At 37.6% G+C, this 27,971-nt stretch overlaps 1 protein-coding gene across 1 annotated transcript in view; it reads right to left on the reverse strand.

The window, feature by feature from the left end:
• LOC105873714 (uncharacterized) overlaps window positions 1-25,724 on the reverse strand; it is a 47,073-nt gene extending 21,349 nt beyond the window's left edge. The window contains exons 1-7 of the mRNA XM_076008941.1: window positions 25,457-25,724; window positions 21,113-21,157; window positions 17,803-17,929; window positions 16,221-16,313; window positions 6,044-14,464; window positions 2,342-2,426; window positions 566-654 (exon numbers count right to left, since the gene is read on the reverse strand). Coding sequence (XP_075865056.1) covers window positions 13,299-14,464; window positions 16,221-16,313; window positions 17,803-17,929; window positions 21,113-21,127 — 1,401 coding nt within the window. The 5' untranslated portion in view covers window positions 21,128-21,157; window positions 25,457-25,724 and the 3' untranslated portion in view covers window positions 566-654; window positions 2,342-2,426; window positions 6,044-13,298. The remainder of the gene's footprint in view (window positions 1-565; window positions 655-2,341; window positions 2,427-6,043; window positions 14,465-16,220; window positions 16,314-17,802; window positions 17,930-21,112; window positions 21,158-25,456) is intronic.
• Between the last annotated feature and the right edge of the window lie 2,247 nt (window positions 25,725-27,971).

Consider the following 27,971-nt stretch of genomic DNA (forward strand, 5'->3'; position numbering starts at 1 on the left):
TATATATATATATATACACACACACACATACACACACACACAATATTGGTAAAATATAAAGTCAGTTCAAGAAATAACAGAGGATGTAGAGATATCATAGGTAGGTAGGGCAGAAAGGTACTTGGTTATAATCCTATTAGTGGCAATAATAAAGGAAAAATAGATTTATGAAGTAAAGCGATTATAACAGAGCATATAAAAGTAAAGAGCTAAAGATGCAAACATTAGTAGTTCCTTCCTATTTCATATACAAGCTAGAGAAAAGAGACTGGCACCAAGTACTAGTTAGACCTATTTATCCCAGTAAGCAGGTAGAGCTCTATCGTGGAGCTAGAACCCATACAATAGTGATATCTAAGAGCATTTTACATTTTCATAATGCCACTAACTCCCTTACCTAAACTAAGATTAGAATTTGTTTCCTATATATTTTTTCTTGGTAGAGGTCTTAAAGATCTGGATTGGAGGTTTGGGGTGAATGAAGTGTGAGATAGTTGGCTTAAAGAGTTATAGGATAATGAAGGATATATTGGATAATGAAGCAAATAAGGAAACCATCTTTTACCTGGATTATTGCCTTAGCTTCCTAACCAGTGTCCCTGTGTCTGTTCTTGGTCTCCTATCATCTCTTCTCAACAGTGTCCAAAATGGTTCCTTTAAAATATAAGTCAAATCGTGTCACTTCTATGTTCAAGATCTTCCTATGAAAATTGGTAAATTACATCTCAATCAATCTGATTAAACAATAATAACAACCACTGAACCACCCTTCTATATCTTCCCTTCTTACTCGGCATAAAAGTCAAACTCCTGGCTGTGGCCTATATGACCCTGTGTGGTCTGCAACCCTCTTACCTCTCTCATCTCAACTCCTTATGTGCTGCTCTCATTCACAGTGCCCTCTTTTCACAGTGGCCTCCTTGATGCTCCCACACAGGCTAAGCACATCTGCACCTTGGGGCCTTTGCATGCGCTGTTGGGGATTGTTGGGGAACTTAATCTCCCCTCTCATCCCCAGATATCTGCAAGGCTCATTCCTCCATTTTCTGTGTCTCTATTCAATGTCATCTACGGGTGAAGCCTTCTCTGGCCCCCTATATAAAATACCAGCTGTCCCAAGCCTTCCCTAACACTATTACTCTGGTGTAGGTTCCTCCATTAATCACTACCTGACACACTAAAAACGGATGGTCCCCAATTTATAATTGTTCCACTTATGATTTGTTCCACTTATGATTTGTTCCACTTATGATTTGTTCCACTTATGATTTGTTCCACTTATGATTTTTTGACATTACAATGGTATGAAAGCAATATGCATTCAGTACAGTATTCAAAAAACGACATGAGATATTCAACACTTTGTTATAAAACAGGCTTTGTTTGAGATGATTTTGCCCAACGATAGGCTAATCGTGAGTGTTCTGAGCATGTTTAATGTAGGGTAGGACAAGCTATGATCTTTGGCAGGTTAGGTGTATCAAATGCATTTTGGATTTATGACATTTTCAATGATGGGTTTATCAGGACGTAATCCCATGGTAAGTCGAGGAGCATTTGTATTTACTTGTTTATTGCCTGTGTGCCCCTCCTAGACTGTCAGCTCTGTGTAGGCAGGGACTCTGTGTACTACCTGGCAAAAAATCGACTTTCAGTGAATACTTATTCAATGAGAAAAAGAAAGAAAATCTTCTCTCTCTCTGGACACATAAGTGATACTTCAGGAAAGAAAAAAGACATCAGAGCTGCATCACAAACCCACTTGTACATTTGATTTGTAAAAATCTGCCAAATAGGCTGAGGAAAGTATAATATCTAAAGTTAAGTGTGAGATGGGAGAATCTGCTGCTTCCAGTCTCAGTTCTCACAGCCCTCTCATAAGTGAGCACTTTGCCACACTGAGTTGTTTTAACATTTACAAAACATATTTGGGCACATTTATACATATATATTATTGCATAGTTGTATACAAATAACATGTGAATAGAAATGATCATTCATAATGATGCATTGTTAATAACAATGTACTGTATTCCTGAAAATTGCTATGAGAGTAGAGTTTGTGTTCTCACCACAAAAAAATGAGAAGTATATGAGGTAATGCATGTTAATTAGCTTGATTTAGCCCTTCTGCAATACATATTTCAAAACAATGTGTTGTACATAATAAGTATATCTAATTTTTTTGTCAATTATAAAGAAAAATAACAAATAATGAGCAATTTAAGAGTTTTTCAAGGGATGCTTAATTGCATGTGATTTTTCAAACTGCATGGGATAACTTTAGAAATTAAACCTATTCATAGCTTAAGGTACAAATGCCTTGAAAAGTTTTGCTCACCAAGATCGTGTAAACAGGGGCTATTGGTCAGGTCTTCCTTCTTAACACCATCTTATCTAAGCAAATAGAACCTCAGAAGGCAGAGCTAAAAAAGGAAACAGAAATTAGGACTGTCTTTATGAGAAGCCCTATCTGACTACCTGGCTGTATCCCACACTCTGCCTAAACATAAAGTCAGAATGAGTCCGGGAACACATTCCTTCCCTGCAGAATACTAAGGAAAAGGCCACTGGCTTTCCTGGTCACTGGTCCAATATGACAATCCAGACACGGGACTAACATTAACCTCCCATGATGGGTGACAGCGAGTACACCAGCCCCTCCTTGTTTATTAATAATAAGTAGCACTTGTAAAGCATTTAAAGTTTTTCAAGGCGTATTCACAAATGTCATCTCAGTTAATTGCTCTTCACTGGCCACAGAAAGCAGGGAATCAATTCCACAGTTCCTTACAGAAGAAGCTTTAAAAACTTACCAACGAAACAAACAAAAAACTACCTCTAGAGAGGAAGTGTGTGTTTCACAGGAAAGAGCAGAGAACTGGATGTCAGGAAATCTAACCTGGAATGCCACTAAATACCTAGATTCTAGTTTTCTCGCAATTCCCAGGGCTACCACCGAGGTCTGGAGTGGCTGCCACTCCCCCGTTTCAGTATCTGCCCGACTGACCCCAACGCAGTCAAAGAAAGGCCCAGAGCTCCTTTCTCGTGGCCTTCCAACCCCAAAAGAAAGCCCAACCCCTTGATCACTAAGGCTGGGATGCTCAGACTGGGCTCGGCTCCCCCTAACCCAGACGCGGATGCCGGCCCAGGTCACCACTACCCGTTCTAGCCCTAGGCGCACCCCACCCAGCCTGGCCTCCCCGTCCCGGTCTTTCTCCCATGCCCGCCCCCAAGCCCGGCCAAAACACTCACTCTCGGGCCCCTCCCGCCCCAACCCCACCCCCGGCACAGCTGTGGGTGACACGGAGCCCCCGCCCAACTGTCACCCTCGTGCAAGGGTCAGGGAAAGAACAGGCTCACCAACTAAGCGGAAAAATAAAAAAGCACGATCAGACATTACGAGCTAACTATGAAAATCTGTAGACTGGTATTTTGAGTTTAAAGGAAGAAGTTGGTGAAATGTTAAATGAGGAGGAAAGAGCCAGCAGAACTAGAATAAAATGCATTTCTATCACTTTCCTAAAAAAAAAAAAAAAAAAAAAAAAAAAAAAAAAAAAAAAGCACGGTCCCACGGTCCAGAACCCCCACTCCAGGAAGTGCGCCTGCGCGCGCGCGGCCGCCAGGAACTACATTTCCCATCAGGCTCCTCGGGTGTCTCCCAGTTCTCTGCGAGTTACCAACGCGCATCGCTTTCCGCGGTTGTTTAAATGAAAAGAAGAAATAAGGCGGAAAAAAGCGCTTCTTATTTTACCATAAGCAACTATGAATCCAAAGAGATGCAAAGTTTTCGTTAACATTTACCCCCGACAGAAGAGTGCAACCTATAAATTACATTAATAGATAATTTGTAAATATCCTGTTATTTAACAGATAAGCAAAAAAGAACGAAACAACTGATTGAATTTCATGACAGAGATAATTACTAGTAACGCAGTGATTGATACTTTTTAGCATTCTAAAAATAATTTGACGTATTCCCAGACTCTTTGTTATTGGGGGGGAGGAGCGAGCGAGCGAGCGAGCGAGCGAGCGAGCGAGAGAGAGAGAGAGAGAGAGAGAGAGAGAGAGATTTATTCTAACCTAGAATGAGGTTATAATTTGGTGGTAAATTTTTTTCTAGCTTTCTTCTTTCTATGAGGAATTCAGGTTATGTTCGCTTTAATGCTACCAAAAATAGTGCTCTGATGAATGCACTTGTAGATTAATCTGTTCCCTGCTCCAAATCTATTCTTGACAATAATTAAAATTTTAGGGAATGTGGGCTGGGTGTGGTGGCTCACGCCTGTAATCCTAGCACCCTGGAAGTTGTAGGTGTGCGGAATGCTCGAGGTCAGGGGTTCAAAACCAGCCTGAGCAAGAGCGAGACCCGTCTCTACTATAAATAGAAAGAAATTAATTGGCCAACCAATATATATAGAAAAAATCAGCCAGGCATGGTGGCACATGCCTGTAGTCCCAGCTACTTGGGAGGCTGAAGCAGAAGGATTGCTTGAGCCCAGGAGTTTGAGGTTGCTGTGAGCTAGGCTGATGCCATAACACTCACTCAAGCCTGGGCAACAAAGCAAGACTCTGTCTCAGAAAAAAAATTAAAAAAAAAAAGAAAAAGAAAAAGGGAATGTGCATATGTAATTTTTTCTAAATGAAAGAATATATAGATTGTAGAGAATAAAGAATGGAGATAAGAAAAACCAGCAAAATTAAAATCAAAGTTCACTCCAAGATACTATACTATATTTAAACATATAGGCTATTTTATGCATATATTTACAAATTATATATAGTTACATATGCTATATGTATTAATAACTACTTATATTGTTAAAGATCACTTTATTGAGCTATTACTGACATACAAAAAGCTGTAGATATTTAATGTATACAACTTGATGTGTTTGGAGATAAGAATATACCTATGAAATCATCAAACCATCATCACTGTCAATCTCACAAATGTATCTATCACTTCCAAAAGTTTCCATCCCCTTTGTCTCCCTTGCGTTTTGTAGTTAGAGCACTTTTTTTATTCTTTATTTTCTTAGACTTTCTGGAACAATATAAGTGCTTTCTGAGCACTTAATATAAGATCTACATTCTTTGCAAATGTCTAGAATATTTTTCTCTATGTTTTCTTCCTAGAGTTTTATTGCTTCAGGTTTTACATTTATATCTTTACTCCATTTTGAGTTTATTTTTGTATATCATGTGACATAAGGGTCCAATTTCATTCTCTTTCATTTGGATATCCAATTTCCTCATCACCATTTATTAAAGAGACTATCTTTTCCTCATTGTGTATTCTTAGCATTCTTGTCAAAGAACAGTTGGCCATATATATGTAGGCTTATTTCCAAGCTCTGCATTCTGTTATATTAATCTATATATCTGTTTTTATGCTGGTAACATATTCTTTTGATTGCTGTAGCTTTGTTTACAAATATGTTTTCAAGTCAAGGGGTGTGATACTTCCAGCTTTGCTGTTCTTGCTGAAACTGCTTTGGCTATTCAGATATTTTATGGTTCCAAATGAATTTTAGGAGTACAGTCACTCTGGGATGACAGTGGTTTTAGCCCTCATCTGCATTTCATTCTAAGCTGTTAAGCCATCTGCCTCTGTTTGTATCACACCGGTCTGTTAGGCTCCACTAGTTGCCAGCTGACTGCTGTATTGTTTTCAACAATTCTCTGGAGCAAAAATTGCTCCACAGTCTTTTCAGGGGTAGTTTCTGAGGCCTATCTTTGAGGTTTGTTCAAACTCCAGGAGGGCTCTTCTTGGTTGTCTCTTTCTCTGGTTCTCTCCAGTAAACGGTCTATAGTTAAGCTTGTTACCTTCATGGAGCTACCAGATTCCTCTTAATTACTTACTACCAAAATGTCTGCTGTGTTTGAGAGCACCCTTAGGCTTGAACTTCCCTAATGCTCTGTTCTAAACAAAGTCAATTTCCTTCAGGTGACCTTGGGCCTGCAGGCCTTATGGCCTGCTTTCCCTCTGCACAGAATCTCTGAGCCTATGCTTTAGAGTTGTGGGTGAGAAAGAACTCACACTGAGCCATTGTTTTAGAGTTGTGGGTGGCCTACTTCTCTAGGAATAACACTCCTGCTTTGGGAGGAGGCACTGGATGTGGGTGGTAGCTTTTATTCTTCTCAGCTTGCCTCTCCCGCTGAACTCTTATTGGCTGTTGAACTCCTTGGTTCTTGTCTTCTTGTGATTGAAAAATGAAATTAAGAGACAGTTCTGAAGCAGCAATGTTTACTGAAGTGAAAGTTCATTCTTAAAGAGGTTAAGAGCAGGCACACATCTGAGCAGACTGTTGTCCAGGGTTTCTAATCAGCAAGCAAGAGTATGCCTCCAAAGGGGTAGGAGTGAGCATACATCCCAGTGGACAGTGGCATTGGCGTCTCTCTGTCATCCCTTTTTCTCTTGTTTGGATTCTCTTCCTTTGTGACACTGTCCCTTTTTTTGACCAATGGGGATGTTGTTTCTTTCCCGTCATCAGGCAAGGGGAGTTTTCCACCTTATATGGTTAGGCCCGGATGTGTTGTGGTGTCCAAAGGCCATAGCGAGTGGGGGTGATGGTGGTGATGGAACTATAATGTATAATGTGTCCCGTGTTGTTATATTTCTTGTGATAGTTGTGGTTACCCTTTATCCTGTTATTGTTACAGTATGTTCTCTTACTCACCATCCCATTTGTTTACATTGCTTGCTTTTGAATTTTTCTCTGTTCATATCTTACTTTTCTTACACTAACATTTTGTGACACTTACAGGTACCCTTATCTTGCAGTGTGTTTTCTTACTCAGTAGCCCATTTGTTTACATGGCCCATTCTGTACTTCCTCTGCATATGTCTTGCTAACACTGCCACAGAACCTCTGCTGGATGAGTAAGCTGAAGTAAGTCTGACTGGGCCCCCAGCATTCAGTGCCTGTCACACCTGGGACAAAACCTTTGCTTTGTGAGTTGGCTAGGTGGAAGAATGGAACATCTGACCTCTCAACTGTACTTGCCTGGAATTTAGCTCCCACAACATGGACTTGGGTGTGAGATGAGAAATTTTTGTGGCCTGCCCCTCATGGGGGGAAATACAGTACTTTTTGACAGGGAATGGGAGGAACTCTATCTTCTTAGTCACGCTTTGCCAGTGCAAAAGTTCCATGATGCTGAGGCAGGAAAACACGGGGGAGGACATGCATTGTGGCTCACATGCTACAGACCCCCAGTGTTCTTAATGAGATTTAGATTTTCTTGAATAAATGTTTCTTCATTTGCTGTGTGCCATTAGGACAATTGCCAGGGACTTAAAGTGGTTATAATTTTCGCCAGTTATGGCTGTTTTACTGGAAAGTAGGAACACAGATCTCATACCATCATTTTGGAAGTAGAATTGTGGCTTTTTTTTTTAAGAGTCTCTGTCCTTGCTGACAAAATTTCAGATCTCATGATGACTCCTCAAGGCATTTTGGGGCAGCCCTGACAGCCAACATCACTTGCAGTGATGCTAGGTCAGAGATAATAGAGAACTCAGGGGAGGCGGAAGAAAAAAATGACTGATAAAAGCAATGAGAGCAACAATGTCACTGAAGACTTTTAAAAATGAAACCATTCTTATATAGTCAACATTTCAGTCTTGAGATTTCTTTTTATGAAAGATGAATCCCCTTTCCACCTCAATCCTATTAAGTGGTACTGATTTAAAATCTATTCATTTCCTTTACATTACAAACTAGTATTTTCAAACCATTATAACCATATTAAAAAGGTGCTCTGCATAGTTACACTTGAACTAAAAGGCTTCCTTCAGTTGAACATTCAGTTCATAACAATTGAACTGAATAATTATGAATAATTCAGTAGAATTATTCCCACCCATGTCCTACAGATCTCCTGTTCTTCCCTTTCTCCCACAAGAGATTGCAACTTACCTGCAAAACCAGGAACTATGATTGCTTTACTGTGTGACTTGCCCCCTTTTCCTGCTAATTATAGGAATTTCCTACAAACTATTGCTTGACTTTCTTACCCTAGATAAAAAATTAATAAAAGTTATTTTGCAAGTATATTTTAATTTAGAATGTGCTATTTTAAGCAAATATTGTTTTCAGTAAAGTTTTAAATAGCATGATTTAGCCACAAAATGTTTTCATTTCTTTCTTTGTTAAACTTTGTCTCCCTAATATAAAACAATTAATCCAATGATGATTAATATCTATTTCTCTGTGTCATAGTGGTATATAAGACAACAAAATGCAATTCTGCATAGTAAATCCTCAAGCCTTGAATTTCTAGTGCTAAAAAAGCAGAGAGCCATTAACCTCTTCGGTACGGCACTCACCGGCCGTGAAACCTTGCCCACAGCTGGCACTCATAGTTCGCATGATAGTTTGTGCTGTGCATTGATGACGAAATCGTTTTGCTCTTGTGTGATGAGGAAAGATTTAAAGCACTGAAAGCTTGTTTTACTTTACAGGCAGCTTTACCTGTAATGTAAATCAGAATAGGTAACATATACATATGTTTTTATTACATTATTTTTAAATGTTCACAATTTTATTTTGATAAATGAAAAATTAGAAAAGTCATATCATGGCTGTCGGCTACAGCCGATGCTCGTCTGTGTGCCTTCATATCATGACTCTCAGCTAAAGTTGACATTTGGTTCATCTGTGGCTATTGACTATCGTCAACGCTCAGCTGTGCACTTTCATCTGTGGCTGTCGACTATAGTTGATGCTCATATCGAAGCGGTTATGGGTGTATGTGTGTGTGAACACACACACACAAAGTGACTGAGTCTTGGTCATGAAGTTGGTAAACTCTTTTTTTAGATGCTGGCAAGGCTAAATTCTATTTTAATATCCTCCAAACAAAATCATTGGTAAAGCCCAAAATATTCAGGTAAGTCTTACTTGTTCCTCTTTTGCCCTCAAATCACATAATATGCCCTGGAACCAGAATGCAAGAATAGGAGAATTGTTGGTACTACTTTATTGTTCCCTACAGGCAATGAATAAGCCTCTCTGTTTCTTTCTAAGTTCCAAGATTTGGGTACACAGTTTACTTAGTAAAAATTTCAAAAATGGAATAGGCTATTTATAATTCCTCTGGCCAGCTCGGAGACTATTCTTCAAAATTCATACTTTCGTGACTCACCTCTACCTTGGTTATCAATGGGGTTTTGAAATTCCATTTTCTCCACCTTGCCAGAAAAAAAATCCAGTTTGACTCTCTCCCATCCTACCTCATACATACTTGCATAATTCCATTGCAATTTGTTATACCCTAATAACGTCTGAAGTAGGGTAGGATTCAAATGTGAAGATGGTAAGAATTTGAACTAGAATTTGAAACAGATTTAACACCTAAGCATTTGAGTGACCATCAGCATATGTTTTGAATAAACATTAGCATCTCAATGGCAGGCACAATTAACTTTAATCATTCAATCTGCAAACATTTTTTACCATATTTTTAACATTATCAAGATAGTTCCATTTGTTACAATTTTTAACTCTGCCTGAAAGCTTTGAAATATCTAAGAGTTTACATATAGTGTAATGTTTCAGAGTCCCTGGATATGAGTTCTGGTTTCTTGTGTGACTTTAGTAAGTATTTTTCTTTGTGACTAAAATACCAATTGTTTAAAATTAGGATAGTAACTGATTCATAGGGCACAATACATGTCATTTAGTGCTTTAGTCCCATCCAAAACTCATGTTGAAAATTAACTGTAAGTGTAATAGTATTGGGAGGTGTGATTAGGTCATGATGGCTCTGGCTTCATGAACAGATTAATATAGTTACCATAGGAGTGAGTTAGTTATCTTGAGGGTGAATTCTTAATAAAAAGATAAGTTTGCTCCATTTTCATCTGTCTCATATATTCTTGCCCTCACTTTTGTCATATGATACCTTCTCCCAAGTTATGATATAGTAAAAAGGTCCTCAACAGATGCAGCCCCTTGGACTTGGACTTCCCAACTTCCAGAACTGTGAGCCAAATAAACTTTCCTTTATAAATTACAGTCTGAGGTACTCTACCATAGCAACAGAAAACTGACTATTAATAATAGTAATATTACTTAAGTAGAAATAAGACACTATTCAAAGAAAAAAAGCATGTAAGACTCAGATGTCAAATGTTTTAGGAGGCAAATATAACGTACAGGAATTTCCTGCATATTTGATGCTCATGGCAATACTAATTACCTGTGAGAGACTATGAAGTAGAAGGCAAAAAATTGAAAATAAAGGTATTGAATCTTCTAAGGATCTGAGACCTGAAATAACTATAGAAGGGGCATGGGCTTTCTTCTTGACAAAGTCATTCACAGAATTAATAGGAATGATGGTGATGACAGTGGTTTACGTGTGTAGAGATTTTCACAGTATTTACAGATGATGTTGTCCATTGTAATATCTCCTTTTTCATTTCTGACTAAGCTTATGTGGGTTGTTTCTCTTCTATTCCTGGTTAATCTAGCAAGAGGTCTATTCATTTTGTTTATCTTTTCAAAGAACCAACTTTGTGTTTTTCTGACCTTTTGTATAATATTGTATTTTTTTGTTTTTCATTTAATTTAGTTCTGCTCTGATCTTTGTTATTTGTTTTCTTCTGCTGGCTTTGGGTTTGATTTGTTCTTCCTTTCCTAGTTCCTTGAGATGTGACATTAGGTTGATAATTTATGATCTTTTTGTCTTTTTTGATGTGGGCATTTAAGGCTATGAATTTTCCCCTTAAGAATGCTTTTGCTGAATCCCATAGATTTTCATAGCTTGTGTCCCCTCTGCTGTTCAGTACAAATAATCTTTTGATTTCCACCTTAATTTCATTATTGAAATTTCATTATTGAAATTTCATTATTGAAATTTCATTATTGACCCAATAATCATTTAGCAGCAGGTTGTTTAATTTCCATGTCTTTCTGTAGAATTGAGTGGTTCTCTTGGAATTGATTTCTAGTTTTATTCCAACATGGTCTGAGAAGATACATGGTATGATTTCAATTTTTTAAAATTTGTTGAGACATGTTTTATGACCTAAGATATAATTAATCTTGGAGAATGTACTGTATGCTGTAGACAAGAATGTATATTCTTAGGGCATAATGTTTTGTAAATGTTAGGTCCATATGTTTTAGTGTCTAGTCTTTGGGCATAATGTTTTGTAAATGTTAGGTCCATTTGTTTTAGTGTCTAGTCTTTGGGCATAATGTTTTGTAAATGTTAGATCCATTTGTTTTAGTGTCCCATTTAAGTCCAGTGTTTATTTTCTGCTATGGTGATTTGTCCAGCTCTGACAGTAAAGTGTTGAAGTCTTCAGCCTGATGCTATTTCCTTGCTTAGCTCTAGTAGAATTTGTTTTGTGTATCTGGGAGCTCCTGTGTTAGGTGCATATATATTTAGGATTATTATGTCTTCTTGTTCATGTTGGGTAGTATCTTATTGCTTTGTTTTCCCTCTTGTGCTATTGTTTTATAAGAGTTGTGAACTTTAGCTTTTTTGGGTGATTTTACACTGGTGGTTATCTATTGTGCTGATTCAGTTCATAGTATTTCCTGAAGGGCAGGTCTGGTCATGACAAATTCCCTCTCTGTCTGCTTGTCTGAAAAAAGACTTATTTTCACTATCAATTGTGAAAGTTAGTTTTGAATGACACAAAATTCTTGGCTGGCAGTTGTTCTGCTGAAGAAAATTGGCAATAGGGCCCCACTTCCTTTTGGCTTGTCAGGTTTCTGGTGAAAAGTCTGCAGTTAGCCTCATGGGTTTTCCTGTGTAGGTTATTTGTTGTTTTCATCTTGCTGCTTGTAGAATTTTCTCCTTCATTTTGATTTTGGCTAGGTTGATTATTATGTATCTTGGAGATGCCCTACTTGCAATGAATCTTCCCAATGTTCTAGAACCATCTTGTATCTGGATGTCTGGATCTCTGATGATATGAAGGAAGTTTTCCTCAATAATTCCCTTAAGTATCTCTTCTGTATTTTTAGCTCTTTCTTCTCCCCCATCAAGGATAACCTGTAATTTTGTGTGTTTGTTTGCTTACACAATCCCATATGTCTCTGATTGTTCAGCCTTCTCTACCTCTTTAAATGACTGGGTTAGCTCAAGAGCCTTGTCTTCAGGTTCTGAGTTTCGTTCTTTTCCTTGGTTTAGTCTGTTGCTGAAGCTGTCTGCATCTATAAAATGGAGATAAGGCCAGTCTCACAGATTTGCTTTACCTCATAGATCACAGACTTATAATGATTAAATAAGAAGTATATGCTAAATTGCTTAACAGAATGCCTGGGGTAGAAACATCCAACAAAAGTAGTTTTAAAGAAACCTAATTCTGATCATCATAAAGATACAAAGAACCCAAGCTATGCATAATAGTACTTGTCTAAATATACTAAGTTGAAAACTAAAAGGAATATGAAAAGAAGTTCCTTATGTAGAACTACTTTTGTCAAGTGTGGAATATGCCAATACTGCCTACTGCCATTTTGCTGCCCTCTTTTAGTCTTGTCTGTCTTTCTTACCTCTGTATTCTTTACATTAAACTTACATTACATTTTCTTAAAGTCTACCACTGACTTAGAACTATTTATAAACATATTGGCTGTATACCGCTTTGTACTTTACATACCAAGAAAGAGTGGGAGAGATGTTATATGTAATATATATATATAATATTTGTACTCTCTGGCTACATAACAAACCATATTGCTTTTTCAGTTTTAACTTATTTTAAATTTTGTTTTATGGGGTGGGGAAAATTGTGTCATTTAGTGTGGAAAAGTAGTGTGAATATCCATATCCATTCTCAACTTACTGATAATTTACATTATGAATGCCACTCCTACATCACTTGCTGAAACATCACTTATGTGTTTGTCACTTTTTTGCCCTGATTAATCAATTTACTTATTTAAAAAATTTGTACTTCATAATGAACAAGTCAGTTATCTGTAACTGAGATTTTTCTAACATACTTTAAAGAAAGCTTTCAGTATTAAGTTTGAAGTGAGATGTTGAGTACAATGTTGTTTTTTGAAACATTTTTCAAATTCATTGACTTTGCGTTGTTACTTCTCAGTGTAAATTTTCTGGTGCTTAATAGTTCTGGAGCTGTTGTTAAAGGCATCTCATGTTTAGTACACTCATAGAGTTTCTAGTTATGAATTCTATGATGCATACTGAAGTTTCGCTCACTGACTCAAGGTTTTCTTATTCCATTAAAACAATTTCCATTCAACATGAATTCTCTGATGAACTATGAGAGTAGATTTTTTGCTGAAGGCTTTTCTACAATCATTTCATTCATAGGGTTTTTCTCCAGTATGTATTCTATGATGTCGAGTGAGGTGTGACTTCTTCCTAAAGGCTTTTCCACACTCACTGCATTCATATGGCTTGTTCCCAGTATGTATTCTCTGATGCACAATAAGTTGCGATTTCTGAATAAAAGCTTTTCTGCATTCACTGCATTCATGGGGTTTCTCTCCAGTATGAATTTTCTGATGTTGCATGAAGTGTGAATTCCGAATGAAGGCTTTCCCACATTCACTGCATTGATATCGTTTGTCTCTGGTGTGAATTCTCTGATGTATGATGAGATCTGATTTCTGGATAAAGGCTTTTTTACATTCGTTACATTCAAAAGGTTTCTCCCCAGTATGAATTCTGTGATGAACATTTAGTCCTGACTTCTTTTTGAAGGCTTTTCCACACTCATTACATCCATAGGGTTTCTCCCCAGTATGAATTATTTGATGTACAATGAGCTGAGAACGCAAAACAAAGGCTTTCCCACATTCATTGCATTCATTTGGTTTCTTCCCAGTATGAGCTCTTTCATGCACACTAAGTGTTGACTTCTTGACAAAAGCTTTCCCACAGTCACTGCATTCATATGGTTTCTCCCCTGTGTGACTCCTCTGATGAATAACGAGGCTTGACTTCTGGATGAATGCTTTCCCACAGTGACTACATTCATAAGGTTTCTCTCCTGTATGTGTTCTCTGATGTACAGTAAGTTGTGGTTTCTGGATAAAGGCTTTTTCACATTCATTACATTTGTATGGTTTTTCCCCAGTATGAATTCTCTGATGTATAATGAGTCCTGACTTTCCACTGAAGGCTTTTCCACACTGTATACATTTATATGGTTTCTTTCTTATAAGAATTCTAGGTTGTGCAAAGAGGTGTGACTTCTGTACAAGGGTGCTCATATGCTCATTAGCTGTTCTGTTCACAGGAATTACTTTCCCCAATACATTATATTCATGGTCTATCTCCTCATTCAGTGACTTATGGTTAAATACAACTTGGTTCAAAATCTTGTCTTGGTTTTCCTGATGATTTAGTTCATCTTCAAGTTTCAAGTCTTCAAAAACTGAGTATGCTATCATATTATAAAGTATCTCTTCAGAAATACTCTTTTGTGGAGTTAATTCTTTACTTTTGGGTCTAACTTCATAGTCTGAAAGAAAGCCCAAGTATAAGTGATGTTAAAGTGAAGACAGTCAGCTTTGAAATTTAAGAATATGATCCAAAGATAAAGAATAAAACCTAAAGATAGAAGAAGAAATGAAAATAAAAAGAAGTAGGTAGGGGAGTAGTGGGGAAAAAAAGAGTTGATGAACTCAGTGTCACAGTTCCACACTCTTCCACCTCACCCCCACTCTACCACATCAGTCTGTAACTAGCAAAGGCAGATCAAAAAATAATTGCAGGAAAGACAGAGGAATGATGCTAACAAAGGGGACTGAGGATGAGCTGAAGTGACCAACAGAAAGATTAAATACACATTCAATCTAGAAATACTTACAAAATAACCAGGCAATTTAGAGCACAGCTACAGGAAAAGGATTTTAAAGTACATGCATTTTAAAGCATCAGATAACATAAATAGGGCTGGTTACAGGATGGAACATACTCTATCTAAAAGAACAAGCATAGTTCAGAGGGATAACAAAGGTTAAAAAGAAAGAAGTACCCTGTAGTCATTTGGTGGTAGAAATAGGGAAAAGAAGAAAAAGGGGAAATTTTAGAGTCCTGCAAAACAAAAGAGAACCAGAAAACTCAAAACTCCTTCCCCATCACAGAAAGAGGAAGTAAGGAGCCCTGCTATAGTTCTTGAACTTTGCTGTGTTAACAGAAAAGGGCTCCATAAAATTAAAAATTTTGTAAAAACACCATGATATGATAATAATGAACAGAAGAAATAAACAGTCCATAGAGAACTGTTATGGAAAATCAGGAAATGTACAAAAATCAACAGCGAATATTGTCCCCCACAAAAAAACAAAGACACTGTGCATGTAACTGAAGAAAATTTTTTGTCTATATTCCAAAGATAATTAAATATACTCAAACAAGCAGTGGAGGACATGGCAATTGCCATGAATTAGAACTTCAAAAAATAAAATGGAAATAAAAAACAGGGAGAAATAAAAAAAAATTTCCCTTAAAATACTCAGAACAAAAAATATATAGGAGAAAACAGATGTGATAAGATTCTAAATTGTTGATAATCATTGAGGCTGGGTTAAGTAAATGGAAATTCTTTATGCAAGCATACTACTTTTGTGTATGTTTCAGAATTTCCATACTATCACATACATATGTGTGTGTTCACCTGATTTTGAAAAAATACATACATACATACATACAGGAAGGATAAAACAGAAAGCAATATAAAAACGGCTATAAATAAATGACAGATGTTGAAGGAAACAAAGTGAAGTGATAGGAATGAAAGACTTTTGTGAGAATATCTTTCATATAGTTTTATTTTTTTAACCATGGAGATATTTTGTTTTCCAAAAATTAAAATTAAGTTAAAAAGGAAAAAAATAAAGCTCTGAAAAACAAACTGAAAAAAAATGAATTAACCATATGTTACATTGATAAATAACTACAAAAGAGTATAATTATTCCAAGTGACCTTTGAACACTATCCTTTAACTGTATGTCTTCAGTGAGATATTTTCTAAGAACACAAAGAACTGCAATGAAATTTTAAAACTCATTAATTACTTCTCTCTCACACAGTAAAATTGGTATTTTAACATTTAACTATGCATATATACATTAGTATAAAGCTAATACTTTGTTAAGATTTTAGATATAAGAGAAAAGATATATGAATATAAAAGCAAAGAAAGAAAAAGAATATTTCAAGGATCTATAGGAATCTTACTTCCCTGCCTCCCATATGCTAGGTTCTCACTTACCTGGATAGGGCCAACTTGAGATTTCTCTCTCCTCCATCCATGGTTCTCCTGGCTTCAACAAGATTACATTTGCCTTCACAGATCGATACCCTGCTTATGGGAAATGATACAGGACTTCGGCATTTGTGGACAACCATCGTTCCTAGAAGTAGGCCTGTTACGTATGCACCAGAATGGCTACTGACATTACCAAAGGTTGCGGAAACTCTCGTATATTGCTGATGGGATATAAATTGGTATAACCTCTTTGAGAAACTGTCTGGTAGTATCTACTAAAGCTAAATATACATATGCATTATAACTCAGCAATTCCAATCCTATGTATATACCCAATAAAAAGGAAATACTTTTTTCTACCAGAAAATATGTATAAGACTGTTCTTAACAGCTTTATTCATTATGGCTCAAATCTGAAACAACCCAAATGACCATCAAAAGTAAGATGGATAAATTGATGAATTACTATATACTTATTAAATGCAACATAATGTAAAAATAAGGTGGAACAAACTACTACTACATGTGACATCATGAATGAATTTCACAGATATTATGTTAAACAAAATATGCCAGACAACAAAAACTTACATAGCATGTGATTCCACTTACATGAAGTTCAAGAACAGACAAAGTTAATCTATGGTGATAAAAGCCAGAATAGTTGTTACCTCTGAGAAGGTAAATGGCAAGGGCCTCTAGTGAACCTGCCAGAGTGCTAGATACGTACTATATCTTGATCTCGGTAGTGGTTACACAGGTATACACATATGAAAAAAATGTATCAAGCTACATAAGATTTGAACACTTCACTATATTTATTATACCTCAGTTAATTTATATAAACTAAGAAAAACTTGGGCTCAGTCTATTGTCTTTAGCTTTCAAAGAGAAAGCAGGAGGAAGTGCCCATTTTCTTTTTATTTAAGTTCACTGGAGAGGTGGAAGCACAGAATTTGGTACAAAAAAATTAATATTATTTTGACACTTACAGCTTAAAACCAAGCTCATTAACATTCAGAGACCCAAATGCTTTTAGTAAATAAAAAAGAAAAGGTAGTCAATTAGGTACTCTCGGGTTTCATATTCGTTCATAAATTCTTTGACATTCTTCCCTTCAAGAGGTGGCGCTGAATTCTCCAACCCTTGTGCATGGGCTAGACTTAGTAACTCACTTCTAATAAACACAATAAGGTAGAAGAAATGGTACGATTATAAAAAAGGCAACTTCCTCTTTGTTCACTCTCTTGGATCATTCCACCTGGGGGAAGTTATCTGCCATACTATGGGAGAGGCCATAAGATGGCGAGAAACAAATAAAGGCTCCTGTCAACATTTCTCTAAATGAACAATCTAGGGAATGGACCTTACAGTTCCAGTCAAGTTTTCAGATGAATGAAGCTCCTGCAATATCTGACTGCCACCACAGGAGAGAACACAGCCAGAAGCACTTAGCAAGTCATTCTAAATTCCTGACCTACAGGTAGTGTTAGTAAAGAATGTTTGTTTTAAGTCACTAAATTTTGGGCTGTTACATAGCAATAGGCAACTAACACAAGTACTCTCTGAGACAGAACATCCTTACCCACTGAAATAAGGTTGGTATAGTTCTCCAGCATCACATCCCTGTATAGGTTTCTTTGAGCAGAGTCCAGCTGCTGCCACTCCTCCTGAGTGAAGTCCACAGTCACATCCTTGAATGACACGAATCCCTGTAACAGGACATTTCTGTTCAATCTAGAGCAAAACACACCAGGTAATGTGTAAAAGATGTATGGGAACTTACTACTGTTTTCAATATGCAGAGTTCATTGTAGTAAGTTAAAGAAGATGTTTACTATGAAGCCAGGTTTGAGTTCTACTATGTGGGAAAAGCAAAATTCATGTTTAAAAAAAGAAAGAAAGACATAGGGACAACATGGGGATGCACAAAAACAAGGAATTTTGAGTACTTTAGAATAATGCTCCCACACATATTTATTCACGTACCACCTTCACAGTTTTTACTATATCTGCATGTCACCTGCACTATTATTGAGTTAATAGTTTTAACTCAACTTAACATTTTTACTTAAATAAATGTATTTTAAAAGGGAAAATCAATGTCACATGTCATAAAACAAAGATAACAACAAAAATCTACAAACAAGTATATCCCACTGAAGTGCCATGTGTGGGATTTGCTTTAAAATCCCAAGAAAGAAAGGAAAGATGTGAGATTGGTAAAATATTGAGAATTATTGAAAATATATGAGGAAATATATGTGGTTTATCATACCATTTCTAAATTTTTATGCATGCTTGAATTTTTCCATTAAATTTTTTTTAATTAAATACCACATAAACTAATGTATTGAAAGTTTAAAATTTTTAAAAAGTATTATTAAATCTAATCAATCTAACTTAAAAATGCATACCTGGAGATAAAAAGGATGGAATAATTTATGATTAGTAATAAAGTACTAGTAAGCTCCTTGTTGCTTACTTTTCAAACCATGATTAAGTTCTATGCCAATAAGAGAATTTCATTTTTAAATTTGATATTAATCAAATCCAACCAAGATATTCCTGAAAGACAGTGTAAGAGGGAAAGAGCAGAATCAGCTAAAATACCTTGACTTGTGGTGTTTTTGAAATATTACTCAGCTATAGGAACAAAGAGCTAAAAGGAACAAAGTTCTGATACATACTATAGCATAGACAAACCTTGAAAACATTGTGGTAAGTAAAATAACTTAGACACAAAAGAACAAGTATTGTATGACTCCACATATATTAAAAATGTAGGCCGGGCGCAGTGGCTCACGCCTGTAATCCTAGCACTCTGGGAGGCCGAGGCGGGCGGATTGCTCGAGGTCAGGAGTTCAAAACCAGCCTGAGCAAGACCTCGTCTCTACCAAAATATAGAAAGAAATTAATTGACTAACTAAAAATATATATACAAAAAAAATTAGCCGGGCATGGTGGCGCATGCCTGTAGTCCCAGCTACTAGGGAGGCTGAGGCGGTAGGATCGCTGATCCCAGGAGATTGAGGTTGCTGTGAGCCAGGCTGACGCCATGGCACTCACTCTAGCCTGGGCAAGAAAGTGAGACTCTGTCTCAAAAAAAAAAAAAAAAAAAAATGTAGAACAGACAAATTAATAGCCTCAGAAAGTAAAATAAAGGTAATTAGGGGCTAAGAGTGGGGAAGGAAGAATGGGGAGTTACTGCTTGATGGGTACAGATTTTCTGTTTGGGGTGATGAAAAAGTTTTGGAAATAGTGATGATGGACACACAACACTGTGAATATATTAATAATTAATGCCACTGAATTGTACACTAAAAATAAAGTGGCAAATTTAATATATATATTATCACAATAAAAAGGAATCTATTTGTTCAAGTTAAGTGTAAAATATCTACTAGAATATATATCCAAGTGGCAATAATGAGTAGGCAACTGGATTTCAACAGGATTACAGCTCCTCAGCCCAAAAACCAAGAAGCATGGAATTCAAGCTGAGAAAAGAGACGTAAGAAGTGGGGCAAGGGGTGTAATGGACAGTGAAAAAAATGAAGTCTCAATAGGTCAGAGGTGTAGAGGAAAGTGAAGAATTGTTGGAGTCAAGATACTAGAGTAAATGAGCTAGAAACATACAAATAATGGCCAGAGAGTGAAATACTTAGGGTACAGTTATTGTGAATTATGAATCTAGAATATGACTATGAGAGCTGGTGGTTGAGATGGGGTGGAAAAAAATGATCTCTGGAAATGAGGAAGTATATTGGCAACAATGGTATCTGACCCCACAAGTCCCCAAACTTTCAAAATCAGATACACTTTGTGTTTGTTTGTTTGTTTTAAAAGTAAGTACCATCAATAATATGTACCTTTTTAAAACACATAAATTACATACATGTACGTTAAATCTGATACATTGTTTATTAAAAGGATATAAACTATAAGTTCTCATATTTTCTTCCCAGACCCCAGTGGATCATTTTGCATATCTCCCATGGAATGTACACTCTCAACTCTGAAGACTACTGTACTGAAGCTATATGCTACATAATGGGTATAACCAATAGAGTATTATAGGCAAAAATTAAGTAATATGTACACTTCAAATAAAAACATTTAAAACTATATGACAATTACAACCACTATGATGCTGGGTAACAGTATTTAGTTAAGTGATAAAGCAATGAGAGTGAGCACATTCATTTGATCTCCACTACCCAACAAGCATGCTCACTTGATATGCACTTCAAGGCTCTCAACCCATTGCATTTTAAAGAAAATATATTTGATTATTTATTGGTTAAAAATTACAAATTAAAGTTGATGTTATGATTATTTTTAATAGCTGAATTCCCTGGACCAATTTCACATACTCCAAGGGTTGACAAATGCTGCACCAAAAATTATAGATTTTGTTCTTAGATCAAGGCAGACTGACAAAAAGGTAATTACTTCAGCCTCATAATTGTACTGTGCAGAAGAAATGAATTCATTGGATTTTGCCTTATTATTATGCCCTATATTTAATTTGGGAAATGGGTTAAGAAAGAGATATGAAGAAACCTGCTATGGAATTTATCACTACATAAGTATACAGACCCACAAAGAGAATAAATTCAAACCTAAATACCAAAATATCTTTACTTCCTTTGAGAATTTATCATATTTAATGTATAATTTAAGTTATATAATTGCAGATGATATGCTCAACTTTAACTACGAAATATCCTATAAGTTGTATGACTATGTTCCAAGTTACTATGAAAATAGAAATGTCTTCTATTTTCTTATTATTTTCTCTGCTCTCTATTTACATTTTTTCATTTAATTAATTCTTTTAAACTGCCTCAACTGCACTGGAAAACAAAATGGGGTATACATAGTTCACTTACCTGAGACTTGGTCATTTTCTGCTGCTCTTCACAAGGGGAAGATACCTGCAAAGACAAGGCTGGGATGAGCAGGAAGGGGATAAATCTCTAGGATCAACTCCATAAAAGACTACCTTTGGAGACTGCCCCTTTCACAGGTTTCTTTTACAGAGACCACAGAGGATTACACGGTGATAAGGATTACATGGTGATAACATCAACCTATTAATGTAAAGTTCTAAAAAGATCAGGACATAATATATCTTTCCTTTGAGGATGGGAATGTTTATGTTCCCTTCTATGTTAAAAATTATTCTCCTGGCCAGGCGCGGTGGCTCACACCTGTAATCCTAGCACTCTGGGAGGCCGAGGTGGGAGGATCACTCCAGGTCAGGAGTTCAAAACCAGCCTGAGCAAGAGTGAGACCTCGTCTCTACTAAAAATAGATACAAATTAATTGGCTAAATAAAAATATATAGAAAAATTAGCCAGGCTTGGCGGTGCATGCCTGCAGTCTCAGCTACTTGGGAGGCTGAGGCAGAAGGATTGCTTGAAGCCAGGAGTTTGAGGTTGCTGTGAGCTAGGCTGATGCCACGGCACTCTAGCCAGGGCAACAGAGTGAGACTCTGTCTCAAAAAAAAAAAAAAAATTTCTTCTCCTTTGACCCCAGAAATCTATAATTAGATATTTATTATAACAAAATAAATGTGGACATGCACAAAGTTACATCTACAAGGATATTCATTACAATGATGATTTATCACCTAAAAGTAGAAACTACCTAGATGTCCAACAACAGAGATTGATTAAATCAATTACAGAAAGGACAGAATGCCACAAAGTCATTAAAAATGTCTTGGAAAAATATTTACAAACTTGGAAATTTTTTCTAGTTGTATTATAAAACAAGAGAAATAATCATAAAATGATATATAATATATGATCACAGTTAGAAGGAAAAGTACCTGAAAAGACATCAATATGCTTATGGTTACCTTTGGGTGGTAGGATTATAAGTGATTTCTACTGAGTTGCATTTGGCATTTTCAGTTTCCAATTTTTCTATAATAAATGTATATTACTTTTGAAATTAAAAATAATTATTTTTAGCAGCTATTTTCCAACTGACCCCTTAACCAAAGCTTTACCAAGTAAGTTATAAAGGGCACAATTCACAAAAGGGCTGCCCACATCTTTCTGGTCACCTCTGGGATAGTAGCTGTCACCATGGGGCAGATGAGAAGTGCTGCTTGTCTTCTATACCGCTGCGTGACGAAATGCATGGGTTGTGCAGATACGCTGTGTAGCCACACTCATCACTAGGTCTTATTTTTGGTGTAGGGCTTATATTGTGCAAATGCTTAGAAATCCTGCCAGGGCTTATTTTATGGGTAGGTCTTATTTTTGGGGAAACACGGTATTACCACTCTGAAATTCTATAAAATAAGAATTAAAGGGATTTTTCCCCTATCCTGATAAGGGTAGAAGAGGAATCAACATTTCACTAAAGGCTAGTTGTGATGATGGAAACGATACAGGAAGAAATAAAAATCTAAAACAGACAAGGCAAGTGAAGGAAGAGACGCAGCATGTGTGAATCCTCAGGAAGGGGAAACCATACACTGGGGTCTGGGGATCCTTTTCCATCTATACCAAGAATCCATTTTACAGCAAGTCTATCCCTGTGTCAGTCTCCCATTTTCAAACCCTGACCATCCCATAATTCTCACCTCTCCTACATCTTTGGAAATGAAATTCCTCATTACAACACAGTCCATCACCTAGCTTTCCAGACCTAAAATTATTAGTGCATATTCTGTCCAGTAATTCTTCTCTCTCCCAAAACTCCAGTGACAACTCTTAAATCTAGGATGCCTCCTCTTCCTGACCTCAAAGCACCCATCCCATTTTTTTCCTATTCCACTGAGACCTGGTAACTTGGGGGCAAATTCACATATCTTCACTCAGGGTCCCAGATCTCTGTGTCTCTCAGGGAACTCATCCTCAAGTTATTGACTGGGCTCTCCACAGTCTTAAAAGGGATGCTAGGGACACAAAACAGCTAGAGACAGAGGGCACAGTGGCTTTAATTTGGTAATCTGATTCAAGGGCTTTGGAGAGAATCTGAAATGTAATGTTTGTTTGGTGAGAGTCATTGGCATACCCTTTTCAAACCTATTCTAGGGTTGTTTACAAGGCCAAATTTCAGGAAGGATACATAGTAGTTAGTCAATTCTGTGGTTTAGACAGGGTCAAATACTGGAAAGACAATTAAGATTTGGAGTAAACATGAACTTAAGCAGAAATTCTTAACCATACAATACTAGCAAGTGTTTGAGTAAGACTATCTCATTTCTCTGAATCTCACAATCCTCTGTAAAAGTAAGGATGGCAGATCTTACCTCACAAGATTACTGTGATGACTAAAAAAGACTCTACATTTTTAAAAGTGTCTAGCACCCTGCCTTGCAATAATAATAACCTAACATTTATGTAATGTTTAATACCTGCAAGGCAATGTCCTACACATACAGTATCTCATTTATTCTTCAAAATCACTCTAGGAATTGGGTACTATTTTCATCTCCATTTTTCTAATCTATTTTTATTTTCAGCTAAAGCATATACATAATTGTAAAGCCTTAAAATGAAAGACAATAGTTTTCTACCTTACACCTCCCCACTAAGTCCTGCTCCCCAGGGCCAATCACTTTCAACTCTTAGTAGTTTCTTCCATTTATCACTGCATTTCTAAAAAACATGGAAATATATATATATATATATATATATATATATATATATATATATATGTAATCACCATTTCTTGATTTATCAATTTTAAACACTATCTATTGGGTTCTTAGAATTGAATTTGAGGATTTGACACTCTTATACCACCACCTTCATTTCCTATCACATCCCAATTTTGGTAAAATCTACTTTCAGTGTTTAGAATATTATAACTATATGTAATTATTGTACATTTCTTTCATGTACAACTTTTTGTTTTTCCCAGACTTAATTTTTGTCCTAATATCTTAGTTTTATATAAACCTATCTGCACAGCAGACATAGCACCTTTACATAGTGTCAAACATTATATAATTCATTAGATCCCCTCTTTTCTCCTCCAAGAATCTTCTGTTCTTCCTGCTCCTAATAGGACTGTTTACCCAAGGTTTAGACCACAGAGTTAGCATAGCACTAATTAAAATGACCTTATCCCTTCTCTGCCTGGTAAACTGTTGTTCCTTCAAGGTGCAGTTTAAATGTCACCTTCTCTAGAAAGCCTTTTCAGATACCTCTGTGACAGAATCAGCCACTTCTTCCTCTGACATCCCTACAGTGTTCGACATTTTGATACAGGGTTTTCCTGATACAGGCTTAAGGCAAGGAATGATGCAGACTGAACTAAAACCAGGGCAGTGGGAATGGGGAGGAAAATCAGAGAGATGTCAATGAGGCAGAAACACCAGGATTTGACCACTAATTGGTTAGGGGGAAAGAATGGAAGGAGGAAACTACATGTCTCCAGGGTGTTTAGTATGGCCATCTGGATGAAGAGTGATGCCACTCATCATGATGTAGAAGGCAGTATGATGAGCAAGTAGAGTAGGGTGATGGAAGATGATAAACTGTTTTAATATTTTAAACATGTTATGATTAAGAAGTGTGTGAGTAAACCTCATGGAGGTGTCTACAAGACAGTTGGCTATGTAGAGCTGGAGCTTGGAAGAAAGGTGTGGGCTGGTGCTATAGACTGGCAAGTCTTGAGTTTAAAGGTGGAAGCTGATACAAAGAATGTGGTTGAATATGGCTAGATAGAGCACATAGACTGAAGGGCAGGGAAAAGGCATATGAGCTTTAATAAAGAGTTTTTGAAGAAAGACTTGAAGCACTCTGCTAGCAATAAGACAGTAGGATCTGAGAATGAAACTACTTTAAGTCTTTTCAGGAGATCTATCCAAGGGTGGATGCAGAACCTCTGGGGGAAGGATGGGAACTCCAACCCTACTCTCACATACTTATAGGCATAAACCCACACAAGAAAACCCAGAGCACAATATGTGGAGAGTGCAGCCTGAATGTAAATTGTTTTAATCAGGGCTGAATCTCAATCACTGATCATGCTCAGCCTTCTCCCCAAGCTATCACACAGGCTCCTAATAGTTGTCAAGTACGGCCCCCATTTACTGATCTCCCCACTAGGTTCCTAAAATAACCCTAATGACAGCTGTCCCCCTTCAGGGCAGCACATGACCTCCAAACGGTGACCCTGAGAGACCCAGAATCACTCACACAGACACGCCCGATCACTAAGCCCCACGAATCCCCAGTCGGTCGCTGACCCTCTTCAGAACTCACCACTGAGAACACCACTAAATAATGAGCCCCACGGGGCGGCGATCACTGTCTGGGACAGGTCCCCTTAATTACTAACCACCACAAGGTCCGCAATTACAGGCCGCTACAGACGCTCAATCGCGGCGCAAACATGACGCCCTAACCAGCGCCTGACTCTTCTCAGAGCCGGACACCTCAACTTCCCACCTCTCCTGCAAAGCCCTCAGCGGATCGCTCTGCGCCGGCTCCCTCCGCTGTGAGGCTGCGGAACTCCTAGCGTTCCAGAGGAAGTTGGTGCAGCCTGTGACTTGCCTTTATCGCGAGACTTTCCAGCAGTAAACGGGAATTGACATGGCCGCGCCCATGGAGAGGAAAGTGTGACGCAGCGGGTAGCGCCATATTTCGAGTAGGTGTTGGTTCCGTACAGAAGAGCATTTTTACAATAAGAGCCGGGAGGCGGGAGGCGAGAACTGGAATGCGAGAGCTATGGGAAAGGTGTACGGGGACAAGGCGGGAGCAGTGACATAAACTAGGAAAGAATTAGAGGTATCCGAGGATGAAGTTGGGGTAACTATCTAGCTAAGATGTACAGAAAATGAGAACACAGCGGAAGGTGCAAAGCGCAAAGATGAGGAAGGGGACTAGGGGACAAAGGAAGCCCCCCAGTTATTATGCGCATGAGAAGAGTGAAGTTCAGAGGGTTTAAATCAGTCGATCTCGGTCGCATTGCCTCACTTTCCCAATTTGAGGTATAATAATAATAATAATAGTAAATGTTTATTGAGCACTTAAAGCATGTTCACTGAGATAGGTTATTTAATTTAGGCTTTAATTGAGGTGGAAAAGTCAAGAAGGAGCAATATTCTCCTTGAGAGATGGCACTGGGAGAGGGAAGTTAGAAGTTAGCTGGTGAACTCCAGCTAATCATCCTGGAAAATGAAATTCAAGTGACCTCTCCTGGGAAGCTTTCTCTGATGGGGATGGAAAGTCTCTGTCCCCTGCTAAAGACAGGTCAGATAGGAGCAGAGGGGAAGAGTTTGGGCGAAGACTAAAGGACGATTCATAACCTCTAGATCCTCCTCACAAACTGGTCTTGAACTTGCTCTTTGGCCACGAGCCAGCCACTTTCCCTCGTTAGCTCTCTGTTCTCTCATTCGTAAAGTAGACAAAGGTTGTGAAATACTCATTTGATTCAATGTTTGCTGATGTAAAAAAGGAAGTTTTGGTGCCAGAGAAAAACACTTTAGAATCTACATAGTTTGTTAATAATAAATACAATATAATGTTATTGCTACAGAATGTCCAGTGCTAACTAATGCCTGAATACACTACAGATTCTCAGAGTTCACCAAGCTCTTTAAAACCAGCCATCATGGACTTCATGCATCTGGAATGTCCTTCCCAACCATATGCCAGGAAAACTACTCAAAGCTGCCTCCAACGTTCCTTCCCTCTAGGCTTTTATTCCAGAGCCCTGAGCACATGTTCTTTTTAATGGGCATAGCTGCATATGCTGTCCTCCATCACAGACCTGGTCACCTGGAACTGGGATTTCTTGTGTTTGTGTCTTCCTCCCACTTTGTATATGCTATGATTTGAATGTTTGTGTCCCACCAAAATTCATATGTTGAAATCTTAACCACCAAGGTGATGGTATTAGGAGGTGGGACCTTTGGTAGGTGATTATGTCATGAAGGCAGAATAAATGGGATTAGTGCCCTAATAAAATAAGCCTGAGAGGCCTTTGCCTCTTCTGCCAAGTGAGAATACAGGAGGAACCAGAAAACAAGCATTCACCAGATAACAAATCTATTGGCACCTTGATCTTAGGATTTCCCAGCTTCCAGGACTGTGACAAAATGAATATCTGTTATTACAAGCCACCCAGTCTTTGGTATTTTGTTATAGCAGCCCAAATGGACAGTCTGAGAGCTACTCAAGGCAAGACTGTGTTGGAATCTATGCTTTTTTGTTCAATAAACATTTATGTCTGCTGACTCTTCCTCCATAATGTAAGCTCATCCATTCCTTCAATCCATACACATTTATTGCTTACACACATTTATTATTGCCATGCTTGGAAATGCAAGGGAGGAGCTCAGTGTTGGATAGTGACAGATCTGACAGGGACATAACTGGTGCTATTGGGGCACAGTAAGAAGTGACTACCTCTGCCAGGGGCTGGACAGTTGTGGTTGGGTGGGGTTAGAGGCTCTCAGAAGACCTATGACATGATTTTTTTCAACTGAGTCTTGGAAGAGAACCAGCAATTTGTCAGGAAAACCAGGCGGAGAAGGGAAGTATCAGCAGAAGAACAGTGGATATAAAGATCCACAAGCAGAAAACAACTTGTAGAATTTGCCTGTAAATATCCTGGATGGCTAGAAGCCAAGGTTTAAGGACAGTATTGAGAGGGTGAAGATGGAAAGTTTAACTGATTCTCCCATCTGCCCTCCACAACTGCCTAGGACAGCACTGTACACATGGCAGCTCCTGGAAGATTACTTGTGGTTGCAGCTGAATGTAATTAAATTGT

This window comes from Microcebus murinus, chromosome 12 (genome assembly GCF_040939455.1).
Source record: "Microcebus murinus isolate Inina chromosome 12, M.murinus_Inina_mat1.0, whole genome shotgun sequence".
Lineage (NCBI taxonomy): Eukaryota > Metazoa > Chordata > Mammalia > Primates > Cheirogaleidae > Microcebus > Microcebus murinus.